Source organism: Hippocampus zosterae, chromosome 15 (genome assembly GCF_025434085.1).
Source record: "Hippocampus zosterae strain Florida chromosome 15, ASM2543408v3, whole genome shotgun sequence".
NCBI lineage: Eukaryota > Metazoa > Chordata > Actinopteri > Syngnathiformes > Syngnathidae > Hippocampus > Hippocampus zosterae.
In genome coordinates this window covers 14,782,525-14,810,408 of record NC_067465.1, presented here as the reverse complement: position 1 = coordinate 14,810,408, position 27,884 = coordinate 14,782,525, and the positions used below count along the sequence as shown (strand labels likewise).

The 27,884-nt window shown below is 42.3% G+C and overlaps 2 protein-coding genes and 1 long non-coding RNA gene across 8 annotated transcripts in view; 2 read left to right on the top strand and 1 right to left on the bottom strand.

Moving 5' to 3' along the window:
- The first annotated feature begins 223 nt into the window (after nt 1–223).
- On the top strand, nt 224–15,094 carry mapre2 (microtubule-associated protein, RP/EB family, member 2). Of its 3 annotated transcripts, XM_052088531.1 has the most exons (8): nt 250–338; nt 3,935–4,150; nt 8,803–8,930; nt 10,985–11,130; nt 11,209–11,425; nt 11,853–11,995; nt 13,007–13,165; nt 13,896–15,094. In XM_052088531.1, the coding sequence occupies exons 2-8, from the start codon at nt 4,032–4,034 to the stop codon at nt 13,998–14,000; spliced, it is 1,017 nt and encodes a 338-aa protein (XP_051944491.1). In that variant the 5' UTR covers nt 250–338; nt 3,935–4,031; the 3' UTR covers nt 14,001–15,094. The 3 variants fall into 3 exon arrangements, with proteins under 3 accessions (XP_051944492.1, XP_051944491.1, XP_051944490.1); XM_052088532.1 differs by lacking the exon at nt 3,935–4,150 and having other exon boundaries at nt 224–338; XM_052088530.1 differs by lacking the exon at nt 250–338 and having other exon boundaries at nt 3,597–4,150.
- LOC127616801 (uncharacterized) lies at nt 10,452–26,257 on the bottom strand. 2 transcript variants are annotated; one of them, XR_007967188.1, is made up of 3 exons: nt 26,112–26,257; nt 23,715–23,946; nt 10,452–11,615 (listed from the first exon to the last, which is right to left on the bottom strand). It is a non-coding gene; the product is annotated as an uncharacterized LOC127616801 (long non-coding RNA). The 2 variants fall into 2 exon arrangements; XR_007967187.1 differs by lacking the exon at nt 10,452–11,615 and having other exon boundaries at nt 17,212–23,946.
- Nucleotides 16,065–27,884, top strand: part of spidr (scaffold protein involved in DNA repair) — a 42,281-nt gene continuing 30,461 nt past the window's right edge. For 2 of the 3 annotated variants that reach the window (XR_007967148.1, XM_052088421.1), the window contains exons 1-8: nt 16,065–16,359; nt 16,538–16,696; nt 16,775–16,811; nt 16,988–17,161; nt 17,245–17,375; nt 23,192–23,418; nt 23,860–23,963; nt 26,142–26,331. Coding sequence is in view for 2 of the 3 variants with exons in the window: in XM_052088421.1 (XP_051944381.1) it covers nt 16,345–16,359; nt 16,538–16,696; nt 16,775–16,811; nt 16,988–17,161; nt 17,245–17,375; nt 23,192–23,418; nt 23,860–23,963; nt 26,142–26,331 (1,037 nt within the window). In the remaining variant the exon portion in view is untranslated. The remainder of the gene's footprint in view (nt 16,360–16,537; nt 16,697–16,774; nt 16,812–16,987; nt 17,162–17,244; nt 17,376–23,191; nt 23,419–23,859; nt 23,964–26,141; nt 26,332–27,884) is intronic. The other variant, XM_052088420.1, reaches the window with a different exon arrangement.

Here is a 27,884-nt window from a genome sequence, read left to right as displayed (position 1 = left end):
GTAGAAAGAAAAAAAATCAAATCATATATTTGTAATAAAAAACATGATTTTCAAAAAGGATAAAAGCAAAAATTGTCTTCATTAAATATTTATCGTTTTGAAGAGAGAAAGCAAGCCGTTGTTACGAACCATCGACGCACACGTACGCGATTGGTCAATCTAATGACAGATGTTTTACAACCGACCAATCGAGAGCAACCTCGGTGCCATACTATCCAATCAGGTGCCGTTATTGCACTCAGCGATGGCCGTGAATGGGCGTTACAGGGGTGGGGTGACTCAGCCGGAAAAGACCTTTTTTTCTACACTTAGTAAACCTGCGACTCGTGAGTTAACGGGTGAGTCAAATCCATGTGCTTTTGTTTCGTTAACTTGCTTGGAATTCGAGCAACATTGTGTGAAAATCCAAATGCTGTAGCGTTTTCTGTGTGCGTAGCAGCTGCAGCGATGTAGCGGCGTTGTGGGCCAACCTATGTGGGCTGTCACAGTCTGTCAAAAGTGTTAAAAGGAGCAGAACAGAAATATGTAATCGCCATTATCTTAGCTGCTTGTTAGCTAATTAGTACACAGGGTTATATGTGTGGTGTGGCTCGAAGAACCGTTATTTGTCGCTTTGATTGGTAGTAGTAAGTTGCTTTGGCGTGAATTTAGCTAGCTTCCTCGCCACGGCTACATCTGCTTTCAAAACTACAGGAACTCCACTGTCACATTTCCCTCCAGTGGGAAAAGGGCCAGTCTATTTGTGAGCAGTGTAGGGAGTGCAAGTGACTGATAAGACGGGTGTCCATTTACGCTTGTCAAGTATCCGGTTCTATTTTTGGGTTGAAGTTTAACTCTTATCATGGTGAAACGTTGTTTACTCCACTGAATGGTAAAATCGTAACGAACAAATTAACTTGCCCATAATATTATCGGTATTACCCCCTGTGTTTTTTCTTGGTTTGGTTATGTCTGAAATGAGCTTCCCTTGTGCACTATCAAGTCAACTTTATTCTCAAATGTGCTCTATGTGCAACAAACGGCACAGATTCAATTTCTTTCCTCTCAACCACAGGAGAGAGGGAAGCCGCTGCAGGTACCCGCACCACCATCAACATTACAGTTAACATAAAATGACAAAATAATACAACACAACACATAAGACACAGGCAGTCACCCAATCTTAACCAATTATTCTGCATACACTTTGTTGTTTGAAGCAGTTATTTATGAGAGAATCAAAGTGTCCTTTCACCAGTGGATCAAAGACGACATACTGAAAATGTGTAAAATACAAGCTAAGTTTGAAAGCAAACAAAAAGCTGTAGCGTCCATTGACGAAAAAGAGCTTGGATCACATCTCCAGTCCCATATAAATCCGCTTCAATTCCAAGCGGTGACTCCCCATTCTGCATACACATCTGCGCTCTGCGCTGACGCTCCTCTCTTCTCATCGTCGGCTCCACAAGCCACCCATCCATCCATCCATCCATCCATCCATCTACGGACTGTCTAACAGCACCGACATTTCCGCTGAACAAAACGGGGCTGTGAAAAATGCAGCCCACTGCAGGTTCAAAAAACACAAGCACCCCGAGACTGTCCAGCACCGGCAGTCAAGTGGCGCTGACATTCCCCCTAATCAAAATCAGTGCTGGTATAAGCTGTCATTTAACGATTTAAGTTTACTGGGCCATAAACATGCTTTTCAAGCTAAGGCCCTGTACATTTCATGTACAATCAGTGGCGGTATGCAGCAATAGATGAAGAACATAAACTAAATTATTAGTATTATTTCGTTTTTATTTAACCATTAATTCTCCAGATAAGGCAATTGAGAAAAGTTTAACATTTGCAAAGCCAACCTGACAGCATACAGACAGCATAACAAATGTGCTTTAAATGAATTGTCAGATTAATGCTGTTAATTTAAGTGTGATCCTACTCTCCACAGCAATCACAGAAATCCAAACAAAGCGTAATTGTACTGGCAAATTTGTGGCCTTCCTGTGTGGAATTTGCATGTTCTCCTCGTGCCTGCGGGGGTTTTCTCCGGTACTCTGGTTTCTTCCCATATACCAAAAACATTCATCATCGGTTAATTCAATGCTCTATACTGTCCCTAAGTGTGAGTGTGAGTCACCTGATTAGCATATACATATAGAGTCTGTATTTCCTCCGCAAACTGAGCAAGAACCCCCCCATGATGCAGACATTCTATAGAGGCAGAGAGTCGATTGAGGCACCATTGAGAGCATCTTGACCAGCTGCATCACCGTGTAGTACGGCGCTTGCACCGTGTCCTGCCGCAAGAGTCTGCAGCTCATTGTTGGAGCAGCTAAAAAGATCATTGGTGTCTCTCTTCCCCCACTCGTGGACAATTACAATTCTCATCTGACCCGCAAAGCCATCCAGGTCGCAGGTGACCACACACCCACCTCACAGCATCTTTGACTTGCTGCTGTCGGAGGAGGAGACTGTGATGTCTCTGTGCTAAAACCAGCAGGCTCAAGAACAGTTTATTCCACCAGGCGGTTAGGAGACTCAACTCCCTTCATGTTGTAACCACATTCCTGCATACACTTTGTTGTCTGAAGCCGTTATAGATGAAAGAGGAGCGAATCAAAGTGTCCTTTTCACCAGTGGATCAAAGACGTCATGCTGCAATGTGCACACGTCTGCTACAAGCTAAGCTTGTATGTATTTTATGTCTTTATGTATTTTATGCAGTTCAGGTTGCTGCCATGATTTTTAGCTGTGTGTGTTTCAATACACTACATGTTTGCACTGTGGTTGAGAGAGGAAAGTAATCTCATCTGTGACGTATGTTGCACTTGACTTGATATCCGCCTCACAGTGCAGAGGTGTTGGGTTTGATTATGGCTCTGGCCTACCTGTGTGGAGTTTGCATGTTAACCCTGTGCCTGCGTGGATTTTCCCTGGGTACTTTGGTTTCCTCCCACATTCCAAAAACAGGCATGGCAGGTGAATGGAACACTCTGAAATGTCTTTAGGTGTGATTGTGAGCGCGGATGGTTGTTTGTCTATGTGTGCCCTGCGATTGGCTGGCAAGTGGCAACTATTTCAGGGCGTACCCGGCCTACGGCCTGAAGACAGCTGGGATAGGCTCGAGCACGCCTGTGATCCTTGTGAGGATTAGGAGGTTCGGATAATGATAGATGGATCATTAAATTGTTATCAACAAAAATAAAACTGAATGTATCAGTTAGCTAACAAAAATCAAAGATAATGTAGCTATCAGTTAGTTTTTTGACAGTTGCACTTTTCTGTACATTGTGCCATTTTGAGGTGTTCTTAGCATTTACCTTATTGCTTGACCAGTACGTTCAAATGACTGTCAGTACGTTTGAATGAATTTGCAGTACGTTTGAATGACATAGCCTAGTAAAACAAACCCCAAAAAATTTTAATTTGACATTGGCAGCTCCACGCTTCCGCAACTGAACGACTGATAGTTTCCCTCTCCAAATTGCGGCCTTTGTGATTGGAAAATCGCATTCTTCTACATTGCGATATAAATTTGAATTTGATGAATTGTTCAGCCCTTGTTACCATGCTTTTTTTAAACACAAGTATCTGTTCTACTTAATTACAGAATGTTGAGTAAGATGTGATACAACTACAGATGTCATTTTTGTTGTCTTTAACCAATATTGTTTTTTTTCTGGGCGTTGCAAAGTCAGTTTCTGTTCAATCACCACTGAATGATTGGCCATTGTTGCTGCTGTTAAAAGCGTACAGTCGTGCAAATTGGTGCTTTTGATGCACTCAGCAGACCATCAATGCTTTTTGGGTGGGAGTGACGCAGGCTGCCCACTAAGCGGCGCCGACGTCACATGACGAGCGTGCCAGCTACGTCATCTTGGCAAAAGAATAAACCGAGCGGAGACAAAACGAGAAGAATCTTTGCACCGGTTCTCGCTCTCCTCCACAGCTTCTCCTTGTCGGCCAACCCCTGGTGTTCGCGGGTCTTTTTTTTCCCGGCCGAGAGAGTGCGAACAGGGCGTCTGTTCAACGCTTCCGAGACGCAAATGCCCGGTCCCACCCAAGCCCTTTCCCCAAATGGAGAGAATAACAACGACATCGGCCCGGACGGCACCAACATTATTCCCTACAGGAAGAATACAGTACGAGGGGAGCGTGCCTACAGGTACAACTCGGTTCATTATGGGTTGAAAATTTACGCTTTATGGGAGAAACCCGGGTTGTTGTGGCCTAGCTGATCCCCCTCCTCAGCCTCGCCTCTGCGACTGTCATTTTGGCCCTGTTGGCAATAGCAACCGCGATTATTCTGCTACCGTAATCCATGTAAAACTGCCTTTTCGTCGCGCATCATCGTCATGGTTGACGTTAAGCTTCAAATGGCCCGAAGGCAATCACATAGTATTTTTTAAAAACACAATCAAACAAAAAGAACGGTTTGTGCTGTCGTCTGAACGTGTGACGATTCCCTCGCAGCCAACGGGCAGACGTCAGGCCGAGACGCTTTGCGCTTGGTCGGCTAAGAAAGCATGCTAACACCGCTCGCTACTATCCGCTTCGTTGGCAGGCGAAACCTGTGTGTAAACCTGGGTTAGGGAACTCTGGTACCTCGAGAGCCATATCCTGCCTGTTTTAGATCCCTCCCTACAAAACGATCAGCTCATCAGCAAACTGTAGAAACCTCAAACGATCACGATCACTTTAATCAAGTGTGTATAGGATTAGGGAGAGCTCTAAAACAGGCAGGATATGGCTCTTGAGGAACCCTCTCCGCTTGTGTAAACGGACATATGATCGTTAGCATAATAAGCCGTGATTTAATTCTCTGTTATGGATCCGTTGGTCCTGGTCCATTAAGGCAAAAAAAAGCGAGACCAGGAATATATTTTCACTTCAATCTCTTACAGCATCAATATGGACGACTAAATAAACTAGAGCAGTGGTTCTTAACCTTGTTAGAGGTACCGAACCCAACCTGTTCATGTGCCCATTAACCGAACCCTTCATTAGTGAAAAATAAAAATGATTTTTTCCCCCCTACAAATTCAAGACATAAAAACACATTTGTTAAAAACAGAAAAAAACTTTGCTAAAATTTCAAGACATGAGTGTACGTTTTTTTTTTATTGCGCACAAAATGCACCAGCCACTGATGGCCAAGCGGGCATGTCATAACTAATTGACACGTTGAGTCGGTGTATCTTAACCTCCATAGCAGAGGTTCTGTAGAACCCCTGAGACTGATTCACCGAACCCACATTAAAAACCACTGAACTAGCGCGTAGTTCATCATTCTATTAATGTATCTAATACATTTTTACACAAATATTCATTCAACCCCCCCCCCCCCCCCCCCCAACAAAATCTGCAGATTTTTGCTGATTTTCCTATGAAGTCAAACATTCTAAAGTCAAGTCAACAGTATTTATAGAGCGCTTTCAAACAGCCATCGCTGCATACAAAGTGCTAAAGGACAATGTAAAACAGTCAATGTTCAACGATGAGGATTTGAATTACAGTTAAGCATAAAGATGGTTTCTAATTGGTCAGATGTTGCCTTTTTAGATTGAATGTTTCACGTTACTTAGTGCTTAATTTTTGGTTTGAGGTTTCATGTTTGAAAACTGCATTTGCAGTGAATCAACCATGAATACCATAGGGCTGTTTATGGGTGAAAAGACAACATTTTGAAGCTGAGAGAGGAGGGAAATTCGATCAGAGGTATTTTACAAACGTTGGGCATAGCCAATCCAACAATTTAGACATCGAAAGGGTTGACCCAGGGTATCATCAGCCGTTGATGACAGAAACGTTGTGCAAGGTGTAAGAAACAAATGAAAGAAGAATTCGGAACATCACTGCCAAAAAAGACTTGGAGAGAAGAAATAGGCGGGCCATTACCCTGCCATGCTTAATGCCAGGATCGGCATCAGCTTCAAAAAGTCTGGAGTGGCTGAGCCCTGGTAATAACAAATGTCATTCCGAGTGTTTTATAGAATATCCATTCATCCATCTTCCAATCTTCTTCTCCTCACACTGGTCGCGGACGTGGTGGAGCCTATCCTAGCTGTCTTCAGGCAGTAGGTGGGGTACATCCTGAACTGGTTGCTAGTCAAACACAGGGCACACATAGACAAACAACCATTCGCACCCACAATTACACCAATGGACAATTTCGAGTTTTCCATTTACCTGCCATGCATGTTTTTGGAATGTGGGAGGAAACCAGAGTACCTGGAGAAAACAACACACCGGCAATGGATTAACATGCAGACTCCACACAGGGATGCCAGAGCTAGAATCGAACCCTGCGTTTTATCGCATCTTGATCCTTCAATTTCTTTATTTTTACAAGGGGACAAAGTATATTAATCAACATTTTTTAAAAATGAAAATGCCACTAAATTAGCTCAACTAATTCACACTTTTTAAAGTTTTACTGTTGCACAAGTATGCATTTTTCATTTTCTAAACAAAAAAAGGGCGAATTGATATTTGCACTCTCCTAAAAAGGCAATATTCATACTTGGTTTCTTAATGTGCTTGGAATTCCCCTTAACCTCAAATGCCATATTTAGGGACCTTCGTTCACTGACGATACCATTACGTAGTCCTGCTGCAAGCCATTTCACATGGAGTCTAGGTATATCTCCCCGTCAAACTGATCCTGATGGTTTGCCGCCAAAGTGAACAGAATGGGTGAGCTGTAAGCCTAACTCAGCAGCAGCATCACACAAAGGTGATCATGTGACATGAGTGGACTTCTTTACCACTCAGCCTTTGGCTTTGTTGGATTTGCCATACTTCCATTTTCTATTGTCCTTGATTTGCCATACTTCCATTTTCTGTAGTCCTCATCATCCAAGCTGACCCTGGTCAAGACGAGAGGTACACAGTGCACTGATCACCAGTCAATCAAATGGCACAAGTGACACTGGGGTGTTCACACGGCACACATTTGCTCCGCTGCTACACCGATGTATGTTGTTGCGATATATTTTACACTGGAGCAAATTTTGTGGAGCGGTCACACGTACAAAACCGCTGAACGTGTTAACTCCGACGTAGCACCGGTGCAGCCCCACTTGCAGTCCCACGGCAGCGGAGCAAAACGATTTTTTTAAACATACACAACTCGAGTAACTACTGTACAGGCACGTCCTTCTCCTTCTCGGTCTCCGTGCCTTCTGCTCGAGAGGCGTTCAATGACCGCCCCCGAAAACGCAAATCAACAATGACTTCACTGACACTCAGAAAAGCAAACGTATAATGTGCCAAACTGAAAATCACAAAATAAAATCTGCGGGGAAAGGGGGGGGGGATATCTGAACACACAAAAAAGGAACAAACTACACAACTCCGAGACAGTCCAGTCTCCTACAAACGAGAAGTTGATGTTTGGGGACTATCTAACCCCCCACCCCACCCCGTTCTAGTTGAGATGGTATAACCGAAGAGGTGCCGCTTACTGTTACCAGCCATGTCTTGTGTCGTTATTAAGCAAACACATGACCAAAGTACAGCAGAGCACGTAAGCAACGCATTCTCGCTGTATGTAATCAACTTGGGCTACTCCCCTAAGACCCCCCCCCACCCCCTCCCTACACACACACAAACGAGCATTTGCTCCGGAGCAAATTGTAGCGTTCATACATACTATTTTACATCGGTGCTGCCCCCTTATACGAGCATTTGCTCTGGGGCAAAATTTTGAACCCACCTCCTTGAGGTGGGTTAAATTTGCTCCGGAGTAAGCTGTTTTCAGGGGCTACACCGGTGTAACTTTGCTCGTGTTACCGCTCTACTGGGGCAGTTTAACCCTTTAATGCACCAATAATGATAACCTATAACATGATAAAATGTCCACTGTAGTAACTGCTGTCCCTGAAAGGGTTAAAACCTTCAATGTCCACTGTGGTAACTGCTGTCCCTGAAAGGGTTAAAACCTTCAATGAAGCTAACCTGTGGGTTTTGGGAACTTGAGGAGGAAGTTGGAGTACCTGCAGAAAACCCATACAAGCATGGGGAGAACATGCAAACTCTCCACAGGAAGGCCTTGAGATGAGTTTCAAACTCTGAACCTCACAACTGTGAGGAAGACGTGCTAACCAGTCGACCACCCATACATTTATTTAATTTAGTAAATCCAATGGAGAGTTGTTGTTGTTTGACTTCCAGAGGTAGAAGGACATTTAGCACTGTTTTGTAAACGTAGGCAGCCTGATGTGTTTGGCTTTCAGTGTTGATTAATCGTTACATAAAATGGTGTGAACTTTAAAGTTCAGTACAAGGGGAGCTATTTTGGATTAATTACTTTGCTACAGATAATTTCTTGATCTTCCACGTAGAAGATTGAAGACAAACTCGTTTACTTGAATTGGGCAGGGCAGGTGTCTCGAGAGCAGGACTGCTTTGTGATGGGTGAATGGAGGAAAGCAGCACTTTGAGGGCGTTTGTGGTGCGGAATTTGCATTTTAACATGGCGATAAGATCCAAAAAGATGATTCGTGTGATACAGACCCTTTAATAATCAACTATACCAGCAAATTGAGGGTTCATCTTTAACACGAGTACAGAAAAAGAAAAATGTCGATTTAGGATGATTTTTTGGGGAGGAGGGGGTAAAATACATGAGTGAGTTTTATTCACGGGATATTACAGATTGTACTGAGCATTCAGAAGCTTTCTTACGTTGTGTTAATTTGCTATTCTATTGTTTTCCACACATTTTGGCACAGGTGCTGTTTTCCCTCACAGATAATACGAAAACATTTGCTTTTCCACACTGGTTTTCACTTATTGTTGTTGTGTGCTTCACAGCTGGGGCATGGCGGTCAACGTGTATTCTACCTCAATAACCCAGGAGACGATGAGCAGGCATGACATCACGGCCTGGGTTAACGACATCCTCTGCCTGAATTACACTAAAGTGGAGCAGCTCTCCTCAGGTGAGGAACTTTTGTTTTCTGCGTCCATCACGCGAGGGGCTCCGAAACAGTTGAAAGGCACCTGTGGAAACATCCTCACCTCTCCCCTTTTTTAAATAGACCTTATCTCTGGATTGAGACTTGCATGCCTGCCTGTGTGTGATCTGGTTCTATGTGTGGCATCGTAAAGTTAGTTTAATTGCCCCTTATGGCAGTGTTTTTCAAAATTGAATAGGGGGCCTCCTCCAGCTAATTTTGCGCTGTCCCCAGCCAGACCAATTGATCTCGTTCAACACAGTGTAGAGCTCCAACTGTACAACTGTACTACCAACAGCAGTACACAGGAAAGACCTGAAGCAATGGCTCATGTCCTCTTTTACCGAGCTCCGGCACATCAGGTGCCGCCCCAAAACACACCGGAATGCACGATATCATGATGACGACGTCTTGTCGTTATGAACGCCAACAAAGACTGCTGTCAAGAAAGAAAAGGTGCAAGCAATTTGCCAGAGAGGAGCCGAGGGCTCAAACGATAGGATCTGATTTCACCATTGATGTTGTGGGTGCTTAGCAACCAACCTTTTAGCATCATTGACTTTTATGGGCTACTCAACCACTCGCCGCATACTGTTTAGTCTTCCGAGCCGCCACTATCTTCAAAAAACAGGAGGTGTTATGCTTCTGTATACACCGACAAACAAAATAAGGACACAAGCCTCACTTCTGATTTACGGTCGGGTGACGTTAGCCCTATTAGTTGCTCACCCATTTCAAGTCATACACTGCAGGGCTCACTTGTCGTTTACTCGATTTAATTTTTTTTTTTTATGCTGCACTTTTTCAAGCCTTGCAGTATTTGTGAGTGCACTTTATGAATCCTTACCCAAGAGTTTGTGGACTCTGAGGAGGACGACATTATTATGCAAATTGTAATAAACAAATTTTAACATGAAACTAGTCATTCTTACTGGAATTCTTAACTTAAAGTCTGTGAGTCCATTGAATTTACAGAATACATGCACATAATGGTGCATGGTCAGGATGGTACCACCTCCGTCTCTCAATTTAAACCAGGAAAAACCCTACCAAGAGGGATTATAACAATTAAATAAAAACAGGTGGCAGGCTTTCATCCCGCTCTGTGACTAAGTAGTAATCCAATTTCAAGCCACTCTGTCGACACACACTAAAATGTCAGCTAATGCCTTCATCTTGATGACTTTGTTTGTGTTCTCTACTAGTTGCTTGTTTGTGGGCTTTGTTGCTCTGTGTGGCAGTGTTCCAGTTTCTCTCATTGCAAGTTGCTCTTTTCTGGTGACTTGCTGCTAATACATTTTGAAGGAAACAAGTGCCTTCATGGCATTCTGAGCCACTCGGCTGGAGGCTGCTGCAGTGATTCCCTTAAAGCAGCTTGCATTTGTTTTCCATAATTTGTTTTCCAAAAAATTGGCACACTTGTGACTAGTTTCCGCGAAATATTTGGATTTGTTGAGGGCGGGAAAAAAAATCTGATTACGGTTAATAAATTAAATACAGAAATAGTCAGATCACAGAAGATTTAGTGGGTTGTTATAATTTTACACCCGATTGGTGGTAGACACTCCGGAGGCCCAACTATTTGTATACAAGACATTAAAAAGTTGAGCTGAACTATTAATTGAAATCAAACAGACATTGCCATCTAGTAGAATACAATTTTCTAATTGCAAAGGACATCAAAAGAAAATACTCATGGGTAAAGTTCTGTCATTAAAAAAAAATCTAAATAATAAAAAAAATCCCCAAATAATTAAAACACAATCACTACAGTGACAATATGCAAAACTCCCTGTTGCACAGGGAAAAAAAGTGTTCCGGCATAAAAAAAGGATATTAAACCTCAGTTCTATATTATCAAGTCAACGGGGAAGGTTAAAAAGGAAGACAAAAAAATTATACTTTACATTGCAATCATAATGTTGAGTGAGAAAATTGCAATTGCATTATTTTACCAAATCGTTCAGCCCCATTAAAAAGTACATTTTCCATTTAAGACTGGGTCATCAATTCTTTTTTTTCTTCTCTGGTGTGTTCAGGAGCGGCCTACTGCCAGTTCATGGATCTTCTCTTTCCGGGCTGCATCAGTCTTAAAAAGGTCAAGTTTCAAGCCAAACTGGAACATGAGTACATTCATAACTTCAAGCTGCTGCAAGCATCTTTCAAAAGAATGAAAGTGGACAAGGTGAGTTTTGATCGTTCGTGCGGCAGTAGTGTTGTTGTACCCTTGCTTGGCAACCTCTCCTTACCATTCTCAATTCAGATTATCCCAGTGGAGAAACTCGTCAAAGGCAGATTCCAGGACAATCTTGACTTCATCCAGTGGTTCAAGAAATTCTTTGATGCCAACTACGATGGCAAAGAGTACGACCCGCTGGATGCCAGACAGGGTCAGGACGCCATCCCCCCACCAGACCCTGGCGAGCAGATCTTCAACCTCCCTAAAAAGTCCCATCACGCTGCCAGCTCCCCAACTGCAGGTAATTTGTTTTGGGGTTTGAATCTTGGCTCCAACTGTCCTGTCCGGTTCACGTGTTTTTTCCATGCTTGAATGGGTTTTCTCCTTCCGCTCTCCAAAAACATGAACGATGGGTTTCTTGGGTACTTAAACACGACTTTGTCTATTGGCTGGCAACAAGTCCACAGTGCGTCCCTCCTTTTGCCCCAAACCTGTAATTATTCACAGAAGATGGATGGATAAAAGGACTGTGAGCTTGATGTAGCTGGTGGAACCACGCAACTATGTGATGTTGGCTAGCCAGAGGCTGAGCTTCACTGTGTTTGTTCGCACACACTAGGTGTGGGGCTAGTTTGTAAGGCACTACCATTTCCATAACCAAATATTGCATACCAAAATATATGAAAGCATTTTCCCATTATATAACAAATTTTGAACACTGCTTACAGGAGCATCAAGGTCAAGCGCCACAACCCCAAAGACAGCGACACCAACATCCAGACCCTCCTCAGCCAAAAAACTCCCCACGGCATCAACTCCCGCCAAAGGAGAGAAGGAACTGGAGGCGCAGGTCACACAACTTACTGACCAGGTAAGCCTGACATAAAAGGTAACACCCTATGTGTCTTGTTTGTGTAACACTCCTTGTAGAGGCTGCTCGTACTTTGGAACGTGTGTCGCAGAAAAAAAAAACTAAACGCAGGAGGATATCCATTGATGCTCGTTGGTCTTCCAAGATATGCAGACAGTTGGTAAAATTAACGTTTTGTGCAACTTCATGGTTTTCACAAAAAATTGGGTTGACTTCGGCAAGTTCCACTGTACTAATATAAAAATAATGCAGCTCAAGACACAGATGTCATGTATCATCTTCCCGAAATTGTCAGAGGGTACCTCCAATCCATCCGTCTTGCTGTCCGATTCCGTTATCTCCTTAAAAAGGATGAACATTAAAATATTGTCTGCGACTGGGTGATGTTCTTAAACAGGTGTTAAATAATCACTAGAGGACATTAAATGGGCTAATGATTGCGTCTCGATCCAGGCTAATCGATAAACCATTTAGCCTTTGAGGACAGCTCCTTACCTGTTAAAACGTGCTGTTAAATCATGTGTAAGGAAATATGCTACTGCGGTTGAGCTGTCGCATCATGCTACTCTGAAAGACAATCCGTACAACTTTTGTCTTTTAAACGAGACATGTTATGAAAAATTGAACCATTTCACTGCTGGAATAAAAACCGCATTGTAGCTCCACTTAATTTTTGATTTACGGCAGGGGGACTACAACCCTGTTCCTCGAGGGCCAGGTTTCCTGACCGTTATCCATCTCTCCTTGCTGCAACACACCTGGTTGGAACGATCTAGATTGTTATCTAGCTTCTGTTCACCTTGCTGATTATCTGATAATTTGTATCAGGTGTGTTACAGCGGGGAGTGATGGGGAAACGGAACAGGATTAAAGTCCCCTGAAGAACAGCGAAACCCGGACGGACTGAGCCTTATGACAAACAGGAAAAAATAGAAATTAATGTATAATGAATATGTTCATCGTGTGAACCTTGTCTTACATTACTCATGATTTGTTTGTGCATGTTGGTAGGTGAACACATTAAAGGTGGCGCTTGAAGGTGTGGAGAAGGAACGGGACTACTACTTCAGCAAACTGCGAGAGGTGGAGCTCCTGTGTCAAGAACAGGGTGAAAACGACGCTCCCTTCGTAGCGCGGCTAATGGAAGTCCTCTACGCTATGGACGATCAGGTCAAGTCAAGTCAACAGTATTTATAGAGCACTTTCAAACAGCCATCGCTGCATACAAAGTGCTGTACATGGAGCAATTTAACATGCACAATAAACAGTAAGACAAATCGGTAATAAAGGCGGTAGAAAGCACCAAACAGTAAAATCAAGAACAAATCTAAGTCATGCTGAGTCGAACGCCAAAGAATACAAGTGAGTTTTGAGGAGGTCAGTGAAACAAATACAGCAAACGCATAGATACAGTGATCTCCAAAAGTATTGGAATGGCAAGTTCAATCACTTTGTTTTTGTTGCCTACTGAAGACATTTGTAGATGCATTTTTCTGGAAATTGCCTGACAAAATGGTTTTGTTGATTACGGAACTCATTCTGCTGCTACCATCTTGAGTTAATTTGTCAATAAATAGTTCCAAAAGCAGGCACGCACACACGAGCCATGACATTGCCCCCAACATGCTTCAAAGATGAGCGTGTGTATTTTAGATCAATACTTCATCATCTTGTGACCGTCAGAGTGGGGGAAAAAAACGGTGAGGAGAAAGTAGTGCACCTTTTCTATTTGACAAGGCTTGGCGCCATCTTGTGGCATGAATATCGTTTCAGAGAATGTAAAATACAGTTGAATGGTAGTTTTTCAGCAAATCACAGAGTTTCAACTTGTGTTTTGGTGAATAGTTAGGGGAACACTGTTCAAACTAAGCCATCTTAACCTTTAGCACTTCTCTTTTAGGAGCGAGCCGAGGAGTTGGCTGAGGGAGACGGGCCTGATGTGGATCAGGAAGGTCATGAGGAGGCGCTGGATGATCCGCAGGAGGAGGAACAGGATGAATACTGACAAACACACTTTCTTATATTTAATATGAGAACTCTTTCGCCCCTGTTTTTTTTGTTCTCTCAAAGACCGAGCAAATTGAAGCCGCCTCCTGAATAGAAGCACCATCACCATTTTTTTCCCACTCCGCTCGCTGTTCAGTGTTTTTGTGACTTTTTGCTGTGGTCACAAGCGCACAAGAGCTCAGACCATCGTCAGGACTGTCAAATGTATCACTAGATCAAATGCTGAAGTTGTTGTCTTAGCTTTCCAAATTTTTGGGGGTCATTTTGATATCCACAATATTAACCACAAGATTGCAATAAGCAAGAAACACCAAAAGGGCTCACAGTAGCTCTTATTTAGCCTTCCGCCCAGCATGTGTTGTTGCACTGACATTTTGAGTGTATTGGATAATGTGTCCAGAGACCCTCGCTGTATTTATTCTCATTGTCGAGCCTTAGACATGGCACATTTCTATTTTCTGGGTCCATGTGAAGATGGACACTACAGACAACATGAATGGTGCATACAACACCATTGTATGAGAAAACTAGTACGTCTTTGAAGCAACTTCACAACACACCACAAACGGTCATTTTAATAATATGCCATCACCGTCAGGAAGGAAGAGGCTTTCTTTTTTGGCATAGATTTACCATGCAACATTTTACGTTTGCAAAACTCAGCTTGTGATGGTTCTTAGCGGTTAGTTTCTGGTGTGAATGGTCAGTCCATTGAGTGTTTTGTTACCACACTAGATATTCCAGTAAGTATACCCTATGTTAATATTACATTCTTACTAATAGACAGCTGGGCAATGCACCATAACGCTTTAGTCATATATTATTGTATAAATGAAAAGGAATGTAAAACATGTTTTCTGTCAATAATTAATGAATGGTAAATGTACATTTTCCCTCCATGTCCCACTCATGATGCATTCCCTGGAGATTTTTTTTTTGCATGTTTGTATTTTATTTGTGAATAACTTGACCTTTTTACATATTTAATAAGAAAAGCAAGTATGTTAAGTGAGCTTCTTTTGTATGTTTAACCTGTTATTTGAAAGTTGTTGAGATTTGGATGGAGTCGCTGTAATAAAATGTTGGAGGCCACATTGTCATGCTGCACATATGCATAACAAATAATCTTCACATTATGAGAAATAACTTAATAGACCTTTTACAGGATGTCACTGGACCAAACTGGGAAACAGCTTAGCAAACTTCCTTTGTACGCAGTGATCTACATTACAGGCTGATGACATGATATCTTGAACCCGGTCTTGCAAAAATGTTTTCTATGTTGCTTGTGACAAAAGCTATTTTTTATATTTTATATATATATATATATATATATATAGGCGGCCCGGTAGTCCAGTGGTTAGCACGTCGGCTTCACAGTGCAGAGGTACAGGGTTCGATTCCAGCTCCGGCCTCCCTGTGTGGAGTTTGCATGTTCTCCCCGGGCCTGCGTGGGTTTTCTCCGGGTGCTCCGGTTTCCTCCCTCATTCCAAAAACATGCATGGCAGGCTGATTGAACACTCTAAATTGTCCCTTGGTGTGATTGCGAATGGTTGTTCGTTTCTGTGTGCCCTGCGATTGGCTGGCAACCGATTCAGGGTGTCCCCCGCCTTCTGCCCGAAGACAGCTGGGATAGGCTCCAGCACCCCCCGCGACCCTAGTGAGGATCAGGCGGCTCAGAAGATGAATGAAAAAATATATATATATAATATATATATATATATATATATATATATATATATATATATATATAATCTGATAGGATATTGTGATTTCCCAGAAGCGTGGAGAAGTGATTCCTACCTGATAGAAATCATTTACATCAGTCTTTACATTGATGAATATCATAAATGATTACGAAATCATGAAGGTAATTTGAGCAAATTTGTTAGAAATCAAGTGTCTGATACTGTATTAATCAGAAACCAAGAAGTTACAAAAAGTTCGGGAATCCCTTGCCGCATTTCGTTGAAAGCGTCAAGTTCTTACCGGGGCACGCTGGTGCGAGAATCAAATGCATCACAGTTGTAGTCTTTTCGTCAAGATTTGATAGGGTGGCTCTGAAGAAACTACAGGCGACAACTACTACAAGATGCCATGTAGACTCCGCTGTAATTTCATACAAGTTCTTTCCATAAAATCGGGGCACGCTGGTATGTTAATCGAACGCAACCCAGTTGTAGCCATGAATCAAACAGCTCAGTAGTATCATTTTCTACATTCTATCAAGAGTCCCAAAAATGCGGGGCTGTAGGTTAATTTCACATTCTCAGTTAGCAAGACGCGGTGTCAAAATCTGTGCAATGTAGCCTCTGGCGCGGGCGAAACTTCATTGACAAAATATGTCTTCGAGAAAGGTAAGAAACTAGATCGCTGCAGTTGCTAATCAGCTAGTTGTACTCAGTACTTAGTCGGCAGGGCTCTTAGCTTTTCTACTTCGTCTGAGCTCTCACAGCTGGTATTTTAAAGTCTCGAAATCGTATGTTAATGAATCCGAGTGCTTTTATCTTTGTCCTTTTATGTGTGTTTCTGTAGCGTAAAAAGTGGTACAAGGATGTGAATTGCGTCTTCTTCCCGAATAATATTGACTGCGGTGTGACAGGAGAGAAAAAACCATCCGCACTTTCGTCATCCTTCTCAGCCAGGAGCTGGGAGAAATGTGGAGAGAGTTTTTTGGACTCTACGCTCATAAAGGTGGTAAAAAAAATTAATGTATTATTTTTAGTCACCCCATCATTACGCTTAGAGATGACATTTGGTACTTTGCTGCAGGATGTGAAGACCCCAGAAAGAAAACTGTCCGTTTCAGGTACATTATAGTGAAAAAAGTTGATACTTTACGTTAATTCAACAATGTATTGATGACAGATACGCAAAAAATATATACCAGTAAGTATTGAAATTTAAAGGGACTGTATACTGTAGACATATTTTGCATGAGGGGGAACATGCAAACTTGTAAATTATCCACCTCCCCCACCACAGTCCACAACAGTGAGGACCCAGTGGAGATTGCATGGAGCTCTTCCAGCGACAGCGGACAGTCAGACAACAATGAAATCCAGCAGCAATGGCATCACCAGCTTGTGGTCAAAAAGAGACGCCCGACCCACTCTCAGTCTTGCCCGAAAGCACTTCGCACTCTTTGCACTGATGAAGGTAAATTGGGCATAAGTCTCCCAGCAACATTAAAAATATATAAGTATATTTTGTTGTTGTTTTTTTCAATCTGACTGCTGCAGATGACATGGCTGTCATAGAAACAGATGGGTCTGAGCAGGATGTAGAAAAAGATACGGGCCAGCAAATCTCAGACTGTGATTCGCTGTCGTGCAATGAAGAAACTGAAGCCCTTCGAGCTGAGCCTACGGATGTGAGTGAACCATTTGCACGTCAAATTAAATTAAAGTAAAACTACTCGCCCACTGTGTGTCAGCAGAGACGTATTGTGGCATTTGATGTTGTACCGAGCAGACAGAAGTAACGTTTCTTTCTCCGTGGTTATCACGCTGGTAAATAACTTTGGGGATGTCACAAAAACACAAAATCTAAAGAACCAAGGTAGGCACACAGTGTCAAACTTTAACATCCTCACCAGCTAAAGTCTTACAGGATGTTACATTTTTTAGGTTGAAACCATATTGTACCATTTCCAATGCGACGGTATCGCATTTTTCTAGTTATATTGAATATATTGAATAGTTGAGTCTGAATGTCTACTTCGTTTCCCTTCTGGCGTCGACCTATTTATGCAGGTAACTAGTTAGATTTGAATGCTGACAGCAGCAGGTCTATATATCCACGTCATTGCTATGTATGAACAATAGATGGTGCTCTACACCTACTTAAGGTCGCAAGTCAAGTCCTTCCTACAGAGTCTTGATGCGTGTCCCATGTTGTGTAAAATATTTATGTATCATAAGATTATTTTAGATGTATATTTTTTAAACGGGTGTAATTTTGGTTGATGATATTAGAACAGTGATTTATTTTTTATGTATAGATTGAGTATTTTTCCACTAGATGGCATGTTCCACGCATGCCTTCAATGGGATCAAACCCTCGCCTGCCTGCTGTGCACTTTTCTAGAACCTTAAGGTTCATGTTCCAGACTGTCAAAGTTCACAAGCTGAAGTTGCAATAAAATCCTGGCCGACGCTTATCTTAGCAGCTATTTATCCTGCTTGGTGAATATTTCTAGGGTGAAGAAAATAGTTTGTTTTTTGGAGTCGATGAAGGAGTCCAGCTGTGCTGTTGATGACATATTTAAATCACAGTGTTTTTTTTCCTCCCCAATGATTGTGATACATGGCCAGTAGGTATAAGACAGAGAAATGCCAGCTTTCTTATTTATGTAGACATATAGTTGGGTCAGAATATTTACTATCTAGTAACCTTGTGACAGCAGATCATCTGTCATGCTAACTAGTTGGGATGAATGTTTATGTTATCACAGCTGCCCATTTTAGCTGCTAACGAGCCGGTACTGAATGTTGAGTATTTGATCCCCTGACTCGAGTAGACCATTTATCCATCCGTCCATTATCCGAACGGGCGTGCTGGAGCCTATCCCAGCTGTCTTCCGCCCGTAGGCGGGGTTACACCCTGAACTGGTTGCCAGCCAATTACAGGGCACACAGAGAAGAGCAACCATTCACGGTCACGATCACACCTAGGGAGACTATGGAGTGCTAGCATGCATGATTTTGGAATGTGGGAGGAAACCGGAGTACCCGGAGAAAACCCACGCAGGTATGGAGAGAACATGCAAGCTCCACATCGGAAGGCTGGGGCCTGGAATCGAACCTATGCACTGTGAGGCAGACATGCTAAGCAGTTGACCACTGTGCCACCTTGCTCATTTATGCATATAACTATTTGCCTCTGAATGTTTATCTTGTCGTTATTGCAACAGTCCATTTCACCAGACAACATGTATGGTCTGAATGTTATCAATATACAATACTGTATGTCCATGCTTAAGACGACCTATGTAGGTAGCTAACTAACTGAAAATCAAAACACGTGAAGTGAATTTTTTCGATGCTCACTGAGCTGAAATTTCACGAGTTGTGACTATTGCTCTGCATTATTACTTTACTAGTTAGGTATGAACATGTATTATCTATATCTTATTTCCATCTGACAACAGCCCTTTAGTTGGGTCTGAATATTGAGTATCGGCTTTTCGCAACCTATCAGTCCATTTTGGATTTGAATTTTTCATGTTACCAGTAGCATGATAGCCTCTTCTTCATCACAGGGCAGGGCTGTTTACTATCTATATGCGCTGTATACGTCGGTGGTGTAAAGCCTCAGTGCTGGAGGCTTTGCTTGTTCTCAGGTGCAGTGTTTGTGAAAGGCTGGACTGGCATGGAGGGAATGTGCAGGGAGTGCCGTGCACCAGCTCACAACCGCACATGCTGTTTTTGTTGTTTCAGGTACCGTAATTGGTGTGCCAGATTGGGACAAATTAGTGATGTTTTGTGGTTATTGTTTGACTTTGGACCGTGACGGCTCCTTTTCTGCCTTGGTGGCGTTGCTTCCACTCTTCTCTGTTCTCGTCTTCCTCATTAGGTCCCCAGAAATAACGGACAAGCTCTTCTGGCGAATGGGACTGTTGTTAAGACTAAAGGAGAATCTTGTGAGGAAGTTCTCGAGTTTGTTGAAAGGAAACGCATCGACAGATTAGCATCCCTCCCACAGAGCCAGCTACTTCCTCTTGTCACACTTAATTTTTGCTGCCATCAGCTCTCTGGGGTCAAGTGAAATTGAAGATCATGCTATCTGGAGACGTGTGGTTACAGAACTTTAAGAAAGAAGAAATAGATTTCATTAATCTACTGTTCCACAATAAGTCTCTTTTTATTTGTAGTCCCCTGTCAGGCCCCTCCATTACTTTAAACATTAGCAAAGGAAGTGCAGTGAAAAGTGTGTACACGTCTACATACTCCACTATATACAGTTTTAGAAACATACAGAATGGGAAAGAATGAGTAACACACATGTGGTGAAAATATTTAGATTGTCTATACAGTCGAACCTCCAAAGTCAAACACAATTCTCCCATGTTGGTTGTTCTAAACTCAAAATGCATTTTCCTTGGGAAAACCATCAATGTCTTAAAAACATAACATCAACCTTAAGTCACTTTTTTTTACCTACTTAACTATTTTGCGCACATGACGACTGTCAATTAAAATGAAAATAATGCACCTGACAGATGAAAAGGAAATGCAAGAGGTCTTTGCAAAACACGCCAGTCAACTACTGGCAAGTTTTAAGAATTGCTGGATTTAATCAGCGCCTGGTTAGCCACACAATTTTTGCAGGCAGCCAATTTTTTTCAGGTAACCAGTTAGGGTCAGAAGGCTTACTCTCTGTTTGCTTTCCTTGTACAGCCCATTTCTGCATCTCACTAGTGGGGTCTGATGTGTACGATTGTTTCCATAATCACAGTTCCCAGTTGTGGCAGTTAATAATCTGAGGCTGGATGTTTATCTGTTTCTATTCTTACAGCAGTCCATGTAAGCAGCTAACTAGTTGGGTCTGAATGTTTTTCATCTCATTCCCTTCTGACATCAGTCTGCTTTTGCATTGAACTGGGACTGTTTGAATATTGAGTTTGTTGCCACGCACTGCACCCTGTTTTCCCTCATGTGGGAGCCCATATAGGCAATCAACTTGGAGGACTGGATTGTTTACTTTGTTTCCTTGATCTGAGGAGCTAATTTTGGCAGATCTGTGGGTCTGAATGATAACACTCCGGTTCTCCTCCAACAGCAACCCATTGAAGCATCTAACTAGTCGTCTCTGAATGTTTCGATAGTCCTCTAACCATCTGTGTTCATTATTTGAATCCTTCGAACACAACTCAGAGAAATTCTTACTAGATGGATCTGAACGCTTAGACTCCCCCCCCCCCCCCCCACACACACACAGCGGCCCTTTTGGACAGTAAAATGTTGACTTTTTACCACTTGATATTGTTTTTCTTTTGCTATTGACTTGTGGATGTTATACATCACAAAGTATTTATTATGGCATTGAAAGTTCGCACCGTTTATTTTATCACCGTATGGTCTATTTCCACTTCTATGGTTGCCATCATACTTTTGCTCTTTTCTGTCATCCTTGGCCTTCTCATGCCACATATGAATCACCTTTTTACCTTTCAGACGCTCACATTTCTGAACTCTCACAAGACGTGCCGATCTCACGATGATCATCATGTTTTGCTTTTCATTGTCTAGCTTTGTGAATTCCAAGAAGACAGCACAACACAGCTGTCTGTTTGCCTCACATATAATTCCAGTCCTTACTGGAAAGCTCACACGGACTCATCCAATCAATCCTAAATCAAACCGGATCTAACGGGATCCTGACGTCCAGGTCCAGGTCCCAAAAGTTTATGACTCCAGATCAATGCGCATCTGACTCACTGAAGCAAAGCCTGCCAGATTTGTGGTGTTGTACTTGCACTGGAAGTACGCAGGAGGAGCTGCGAGGGTGGTGTTTTGTTTCAAGGACTGCTTTCCAGATGAGGCTCACTCGCTCACTCCATACCCCCAAGTCGGCCACTCTTAAGGTTCACTAACGTCCGGCCTAAATGGCTGGTCGTGTTTTTTTTTTTATTTTTAACTACCGTTTGTTCAGGAGAAGCTGCTCGCGGACGCTCACACGGTGTACTCAGAATGCTTTCAGCGTTGGGTTAAATGGCATTTTTGAATCGGGGCCAGGAACACAGTGTTCCTCTCTCTCTCTCTCTCTCTCTCTCTGGCACTCTCTCTGGCACTCTCTCTCTCACTCTCTCGCTCGCTTGCTCGCTCTGTGGCTATAGCTATGGCGTGACGTCGCCTGGCGCCCAGCCCAGCAGGGTCAAGTTGATTCAAATGGGAGAGCTTGGTATGCTGGTCTTGTCTACACATGACAGGAGTTCAGGTTTCATGTGGATTTTTCCATGAGATCTGATTGCATCAGTTGCAATGAGTCGTGACACAGCAAAAAAATAAAAAAGAAAAGAAAAAGAAAAAAATGGCTTGGGAATGATGCAGCATGCCATAACCTTACAGCGCATATTTCACATTACAGTACAGTATTGTATTGGATTTAAAAAGTGGAATGAGTCTTCACTATTGTACGTATAAATTGGCACAAGCATTAAAATATCCTTGAATTAAGCATTAAAATCCTTGAACGATAAAACTGGAAAAAAAATAATGCTTGATTATCAATAAAGTAAACTTTTTGGGTCGCCATTTGGTTAGGTCTACCTGTTTATTATTTGCTTTTCCTCCCCGTTTAGCCAGCTAACTAGTTGGGCTTGCACGTTATAACAGTGAAATCGCTAACTAATTGAGAACTGAATGTTTATTTTGCTCTTTCTCTTGCTGCAGCCCATTTAGGCATTAAATAGTTGTCCAAAACTTTTTTCCCCCCTTTCTCATAGCAGTCAATTTACCGTAATCAGCTTACTAGTTTGGTCTGAATTTTTGTTTTGCTTCCCTTCTTTCAGTAGCCCATTCATTCAAGTAACTGCCGATTTTGGAAGACAACCAGTTGGTGCTGAATGTTTGTTTCCCTTCATACATTAGCCCATTTAATCGTCTAACTTCAGTAGTTGGGTCTGACTGTTTACTGGGTTACCACTTTTACACCAACCCATCTGAGCAAGTTACTAATTGTGTTTCACATCTTACTGCACACATGTGGGGATATGACTACTTGTGTCTACGAATTGGGTCTGAATGTTAAATTTTTGTCTATCGACAGCAGCCCTTTTAGTTATAATCGGGTCCAATAAGTTTCCATTGTTTTCCTTCTAACATTAGCCCATTCAAGCAGTTTACTTACTGGGTCTTAATGATTACTCTGACTACAACAACTTATTTAGGCAGCCGCAGCAAGCCACTCTGCTCAATATATTCACGTTAATTGTTTCCCTTGTTATCCCAACCCATTTACTCATCTTACCAGTTGGGTCTGATTGTTTTTGCAACAGTAACGAATAGCTGTTTTAGACAACAAATTAGGTCTGAATGTTCACATGTGTTTCCCTTGTCATCGTAGTTGATTTAAGTAGCTACGGTATCTAGTTGGGCACATATGTTTACTTCTTACAACAAGTCATTTACACAACAAACGAGTTTGATATGTAATTCTTACTTTTCCCCCTTGCATATATCGCAGTTGGACATCTCAGGCTATGCGTCCGATGGAGAGACCGACTGTGACATATTGACCACAAGCAGACTAGATGTCGAGAGCCTTCAAAGCGGCAGCAGCGATGGTAACAAAAGGTCTGTCAGCAATTGGGACCGATATGCTCACGCCATGCTACAGACGCCGAAGAAGACGTTTGACAGGCAGTTGAAAACCCCCGAAGATTCGGCCAAAAAGAAAAGGAAGTTTCAAAGGTGAGACGGATGATTATAAAAATATATTTTCAGGGATGGGAGAATTGCTGCACATTCACACTGGCAGGCGGGCTGTAATCGAATCTCACGGGCATTGTTAGTGAGGCAACGCATTTGTACTTGAATAGCTCTGCGTCAACGGCACTTTCCAGATTCATTCAAGTGTTTTGTTTAGTTTTTTTGATTATATGACTTCATAAAATGCGGAAAGAAAGAAAGAAAGCAAGTGTGGTACTGAAAAACATCAGGGCCACATGAAGGTGATGTTTCCACATTTTGATGAAAAAAAAAAACACCTGCCTAAAGGTCATCAGCATCGTGAAGATCATCTTCATCTGTGGTGGTTTGTCGGCTTACTGAGAATTTTCTTGAACTGCAAAATATGGTACATATGCCTATCACATTTCACCATCTATGTGTGTTTGTGTGCGTGTTGAACAGTGGCAGTCTTGCAGAGAGGCTAAATCGACTTAACTGCAGGCAGAGATCAGCTGTGAGCTTCTGGAGGTATCGCTCCAACTCAGACAACTGGACAGAAACAAAAGGTGACCAGAGCCCCTTTCACACTTTAGCCTTTTACTCTTGAGTTTGAGCAAAATTGGAACGGCGGAAACACCACTGTAGATGTGTCATGAGTTTCAATAGGCCGCCTTTGCTTTTACACAGAATCCAGCAATTACTTGATTCTGCGGCAGCTATGTACAGTTTTACACAGTGATAATGGCATTCTGCAAATCAGATCATTACATGCATGCCGTCGGTGGCGTGGGAGAAGAGAGTATTGCCTTTCACACACGGCCTCCATTTCTGCTTCCGATACTTCCTCCGAAAGTTAGGAAATGTTTGGCTCAACCTCAACCTCCCTGTTTCTGTCAGTGCCTTTCACGCAGAACAGCAACATAGAACATACACTACTTTTATAATGAGCAAAAATTTTATGACCTCAACAATTGCTTTCAACACAGTGTGGGAGAAGTGAATGTCTGGTGTTAAAGTTGACAGCCCCTTTCTAGATTTTTATAAGTCTTTTTCACATAGCCATTGTCCCTCCTCTTTTTTTGCTTTTGACACGACAGGAAAATACAAAATACTACAGGAAATTTGCAACTTCAGTCCCCCATTCTCGATTGATAGCACCCGTACAGAATAGCAATGAGGGTGGAGAGGGAACTGTTGGCCAACAGATATTACTTTCAACACAACCACTTGGGAAGTAAGTCTTTGGTGTTTAACTTCTTCACGCCTGTGATGCGACTTCTGAAAGTTAGGAGAATAGCGGTTCAAATTCAAATCCCCCACCTCCAATTCTCTGCTGGTCAATTTTGTATTGAACAGTAATGACAGAGAGAAAACAAGTTGTTTGCGGGAAACAAACGGTTGGAGAAGAACCAAGCTTTGAACACAACAGTATGGGACGAAGTGTGTTTATGGTGTTTAACTTTACACTTTCATCCTGACTCTTTATTTACACGCAACCATTATCCAGCCTTTGATACTCTATCCAAAGCTTGAATGGGCACGAGTCGATTGTGAAGTAACACTGCAATTATTTTGACACTTAATGTAACACTGTAAAATATGGGATATTTATTTGTTTGTTTTATGATAGGTGAGTGTTTCTAGAGACAACATTTTGGAAGTGGAAGTATGCCTGTACCCTGAACTCGCTATTGGTTACTGACAGGAAACTGTCTGCCAACTTCTCGTTTTCCTTTACGCGGTTTTCCATATTACCTCTTGCGGTCTACAAAGAGTAGCTAGCTCAAAGTTGACAGTTGATCGTGGAAAAAATGGGGCATTTGGTAGCTTCGATTAATGGAACACATCAGGTGCACAGGCCTCATCTCATGAGATTTAACGCAGTTTACCATTCTTGATACTGACCCTGCACTGTACTCAAAGCTGTTTCTAACATTTTGATTGTGCTATGTACATATGAGTGTCAAGATATAAGGAGCCCCTTAAAATGTGAGGCTGTGCGGCCTGACACTGTTGCAAACTAAAACCACAACACTAAGCATATTCAATTAACATGCCATGGACAGTATTAATCCTCCCTGTTGTTATAAACCCTTTATTTAAGCTTGGCAATATTTAAATGAAGTACCTTGGTTTAAATTTCCTGCCGCTTTTGCTTCCTCCTGACCCAAATCTTTGGTTACGACTCAGTGGAGGTTAGATTATACTGAAATGTTCGCCATGTAGGATTTAGTACACAGAGCAGAAATGCAGACCGTGTTTTGACAAATGCACATTGAAAAATGCAATAATAATAGCTCTCTTGTGGACTCTTTGATATTGTTTCAACGTATCACACTAAAATACCCCCTTAGGCCACACTCAGGGAATCATTAAAACTCACAAAGCTGTATTGTGTTCAAGTTGACTGGCTGCCATTTCACAATCCAGCGCAATCAACTTTACACCCCAAAGTGCGCGCACCGAGCCAAGTCGCTTTCTTTTTGATTCGGCCTCTCAGAGGCTTTTTTTTTTTTTGGCTCTCCTGTATTATCTCTGTCGACAAACAAACAAGTCAGTCACAGTGGGTTCTAAAATACGTTATGGATCTGCTTGTCACAATGACAGCTGCTCTGTTCACGACAGTGAATGATAGAATCTAAAAGTGCGCAACTAACACTAATGAGTCCTTCAGAGAGTTGACCGCCAGCACACAAGGGTGCACACACACTCACCATCTGTGTTGTTGTTGCTCCGCTCTCCAGCGGATAGGCCCGGCGTGCTGGTGCTGGAGGTGCTGGAGGTTCAGGAGGAGTGCGGCGCGCAACTGGTACGCTGCCAGCACCACCCGCGGCTCGGTTCCGCCAACCCCCATGTGCTGGTGTTGCTCTGCAGGGAGACTGCAGTGCAGCTCAGCCCAACGCCCGCCGACATCATCCACATACACCCACCATGGTGAGAGGAGAGCATGACCTGTATTCATATAAAGCTGGGGGGTCTCAAACCCCCCGGTCTTCTGGGCTATTATCAGGCCCCTGCAGAGTTTGCTGATGAGCTGATCATTTGAATCAGGTATGTTGCAGCAGGGAGAACCGGAAAACAAGCAAGAAAGCGGCCCTCTAGGACCGGAGTTTGAGACCCCTTTTATAAAGTAAATGCCGAGTCCACCACTGGCCTTTCTGTATTAATTGCCTATTTGCAGCCTTATATTAGACATGTATAACAGTGTTCCATTCCAATTACCGGTAGGTTAAGGACCAGGGCCGGTTGTTATTGTTTCTCAAGTGCAAGAGGAGGTTACACAAAATGCATCAAAACAGTTCACTCGTGCCAGCATTGAAATAAACAAGTCATTAAAATAAACGCCTCACCCATAAAAGGACTCTCAGGCTGGATTTCTACAGTATGCCAGTTTTAATTTAATGCATAGACAATATCAGATTTTTTGTTTGGGGGGGGGGGTATTTCCATGTACATTTCAAGTACATATCATTGACAAATGTGTGAAACAACGCACATGGGCAGACGCCCAAATTCAACGTTAAAAAAAAAAAAAGTTAACAATAATACATGAACAAATCCAAATATTCAACGTTACCAAGCATTTAGTTTGCCTGAGCTGACTCTTCCTTGCATTATTTCACTGACCGCTTTCTGCAAACATTCTGCACCAGGTTGCACCCAAGGGCCACATGATGCAAGCCTCAGCCCTGTTCTCAAAACAGCTCACCAGTGATGAGGCAATTGTGATTTCCCACGCACATTGTAGTAGTGATCATTTAAAAATATGAACACGGGCGGATAGTTACAAAAATAAAATGTTGCATATTGATATTTCTGTATCTGTTTCCTAATTATTATGAGGAATCATTTACATGATCAATGTCTTCACACCATTGGCCGATTGTTCTCCTATTTTGGGTTAATGTTTGAACCTCCTGATCTTTAATGTGTACAAAATATATATTTTTCAAAAAACTAAATACAAATCATCAGACATTTTTGGTTTTGCTGATTTTTGATCATTTTGAAAGAGCTAATATCAACCAATTAAATAGCATTTTTCATGGCCATTTGAATACATTTCCAAAGTGCGTATCAAAGTGGCATCAACCCGTGGCTTCAATCTCTTCCCAAGCAGGAGCACTCGGGTTCAAAAAGGTTAGTGACTTCCGACTAAGGCTAGATGTAATTGCCGATGCTATTGCAGTAGTGGACGTTTACAGGTGTCGCAATATGAAAATGTCCAAATCTGTTTACAGGCAATGCTCCCAACGTGCCTTATGCCAAAGAGCTAATGGAATAAATCCAAACCATTTACTTATGCCGGCAGAAAATTAATGAATCACTCAAATAAAAGCCTCATACATCAAGACTCTAACGAGTTATAACATGCACAGCAATAAACACTTAAGCCACAGGTTCAACCTCTCAAAGAGCTCAATTGAAAAACAAGAACAACAGCAACATTATTAAAGTGCACTTTTCCAGTACTTGATACGTAATTG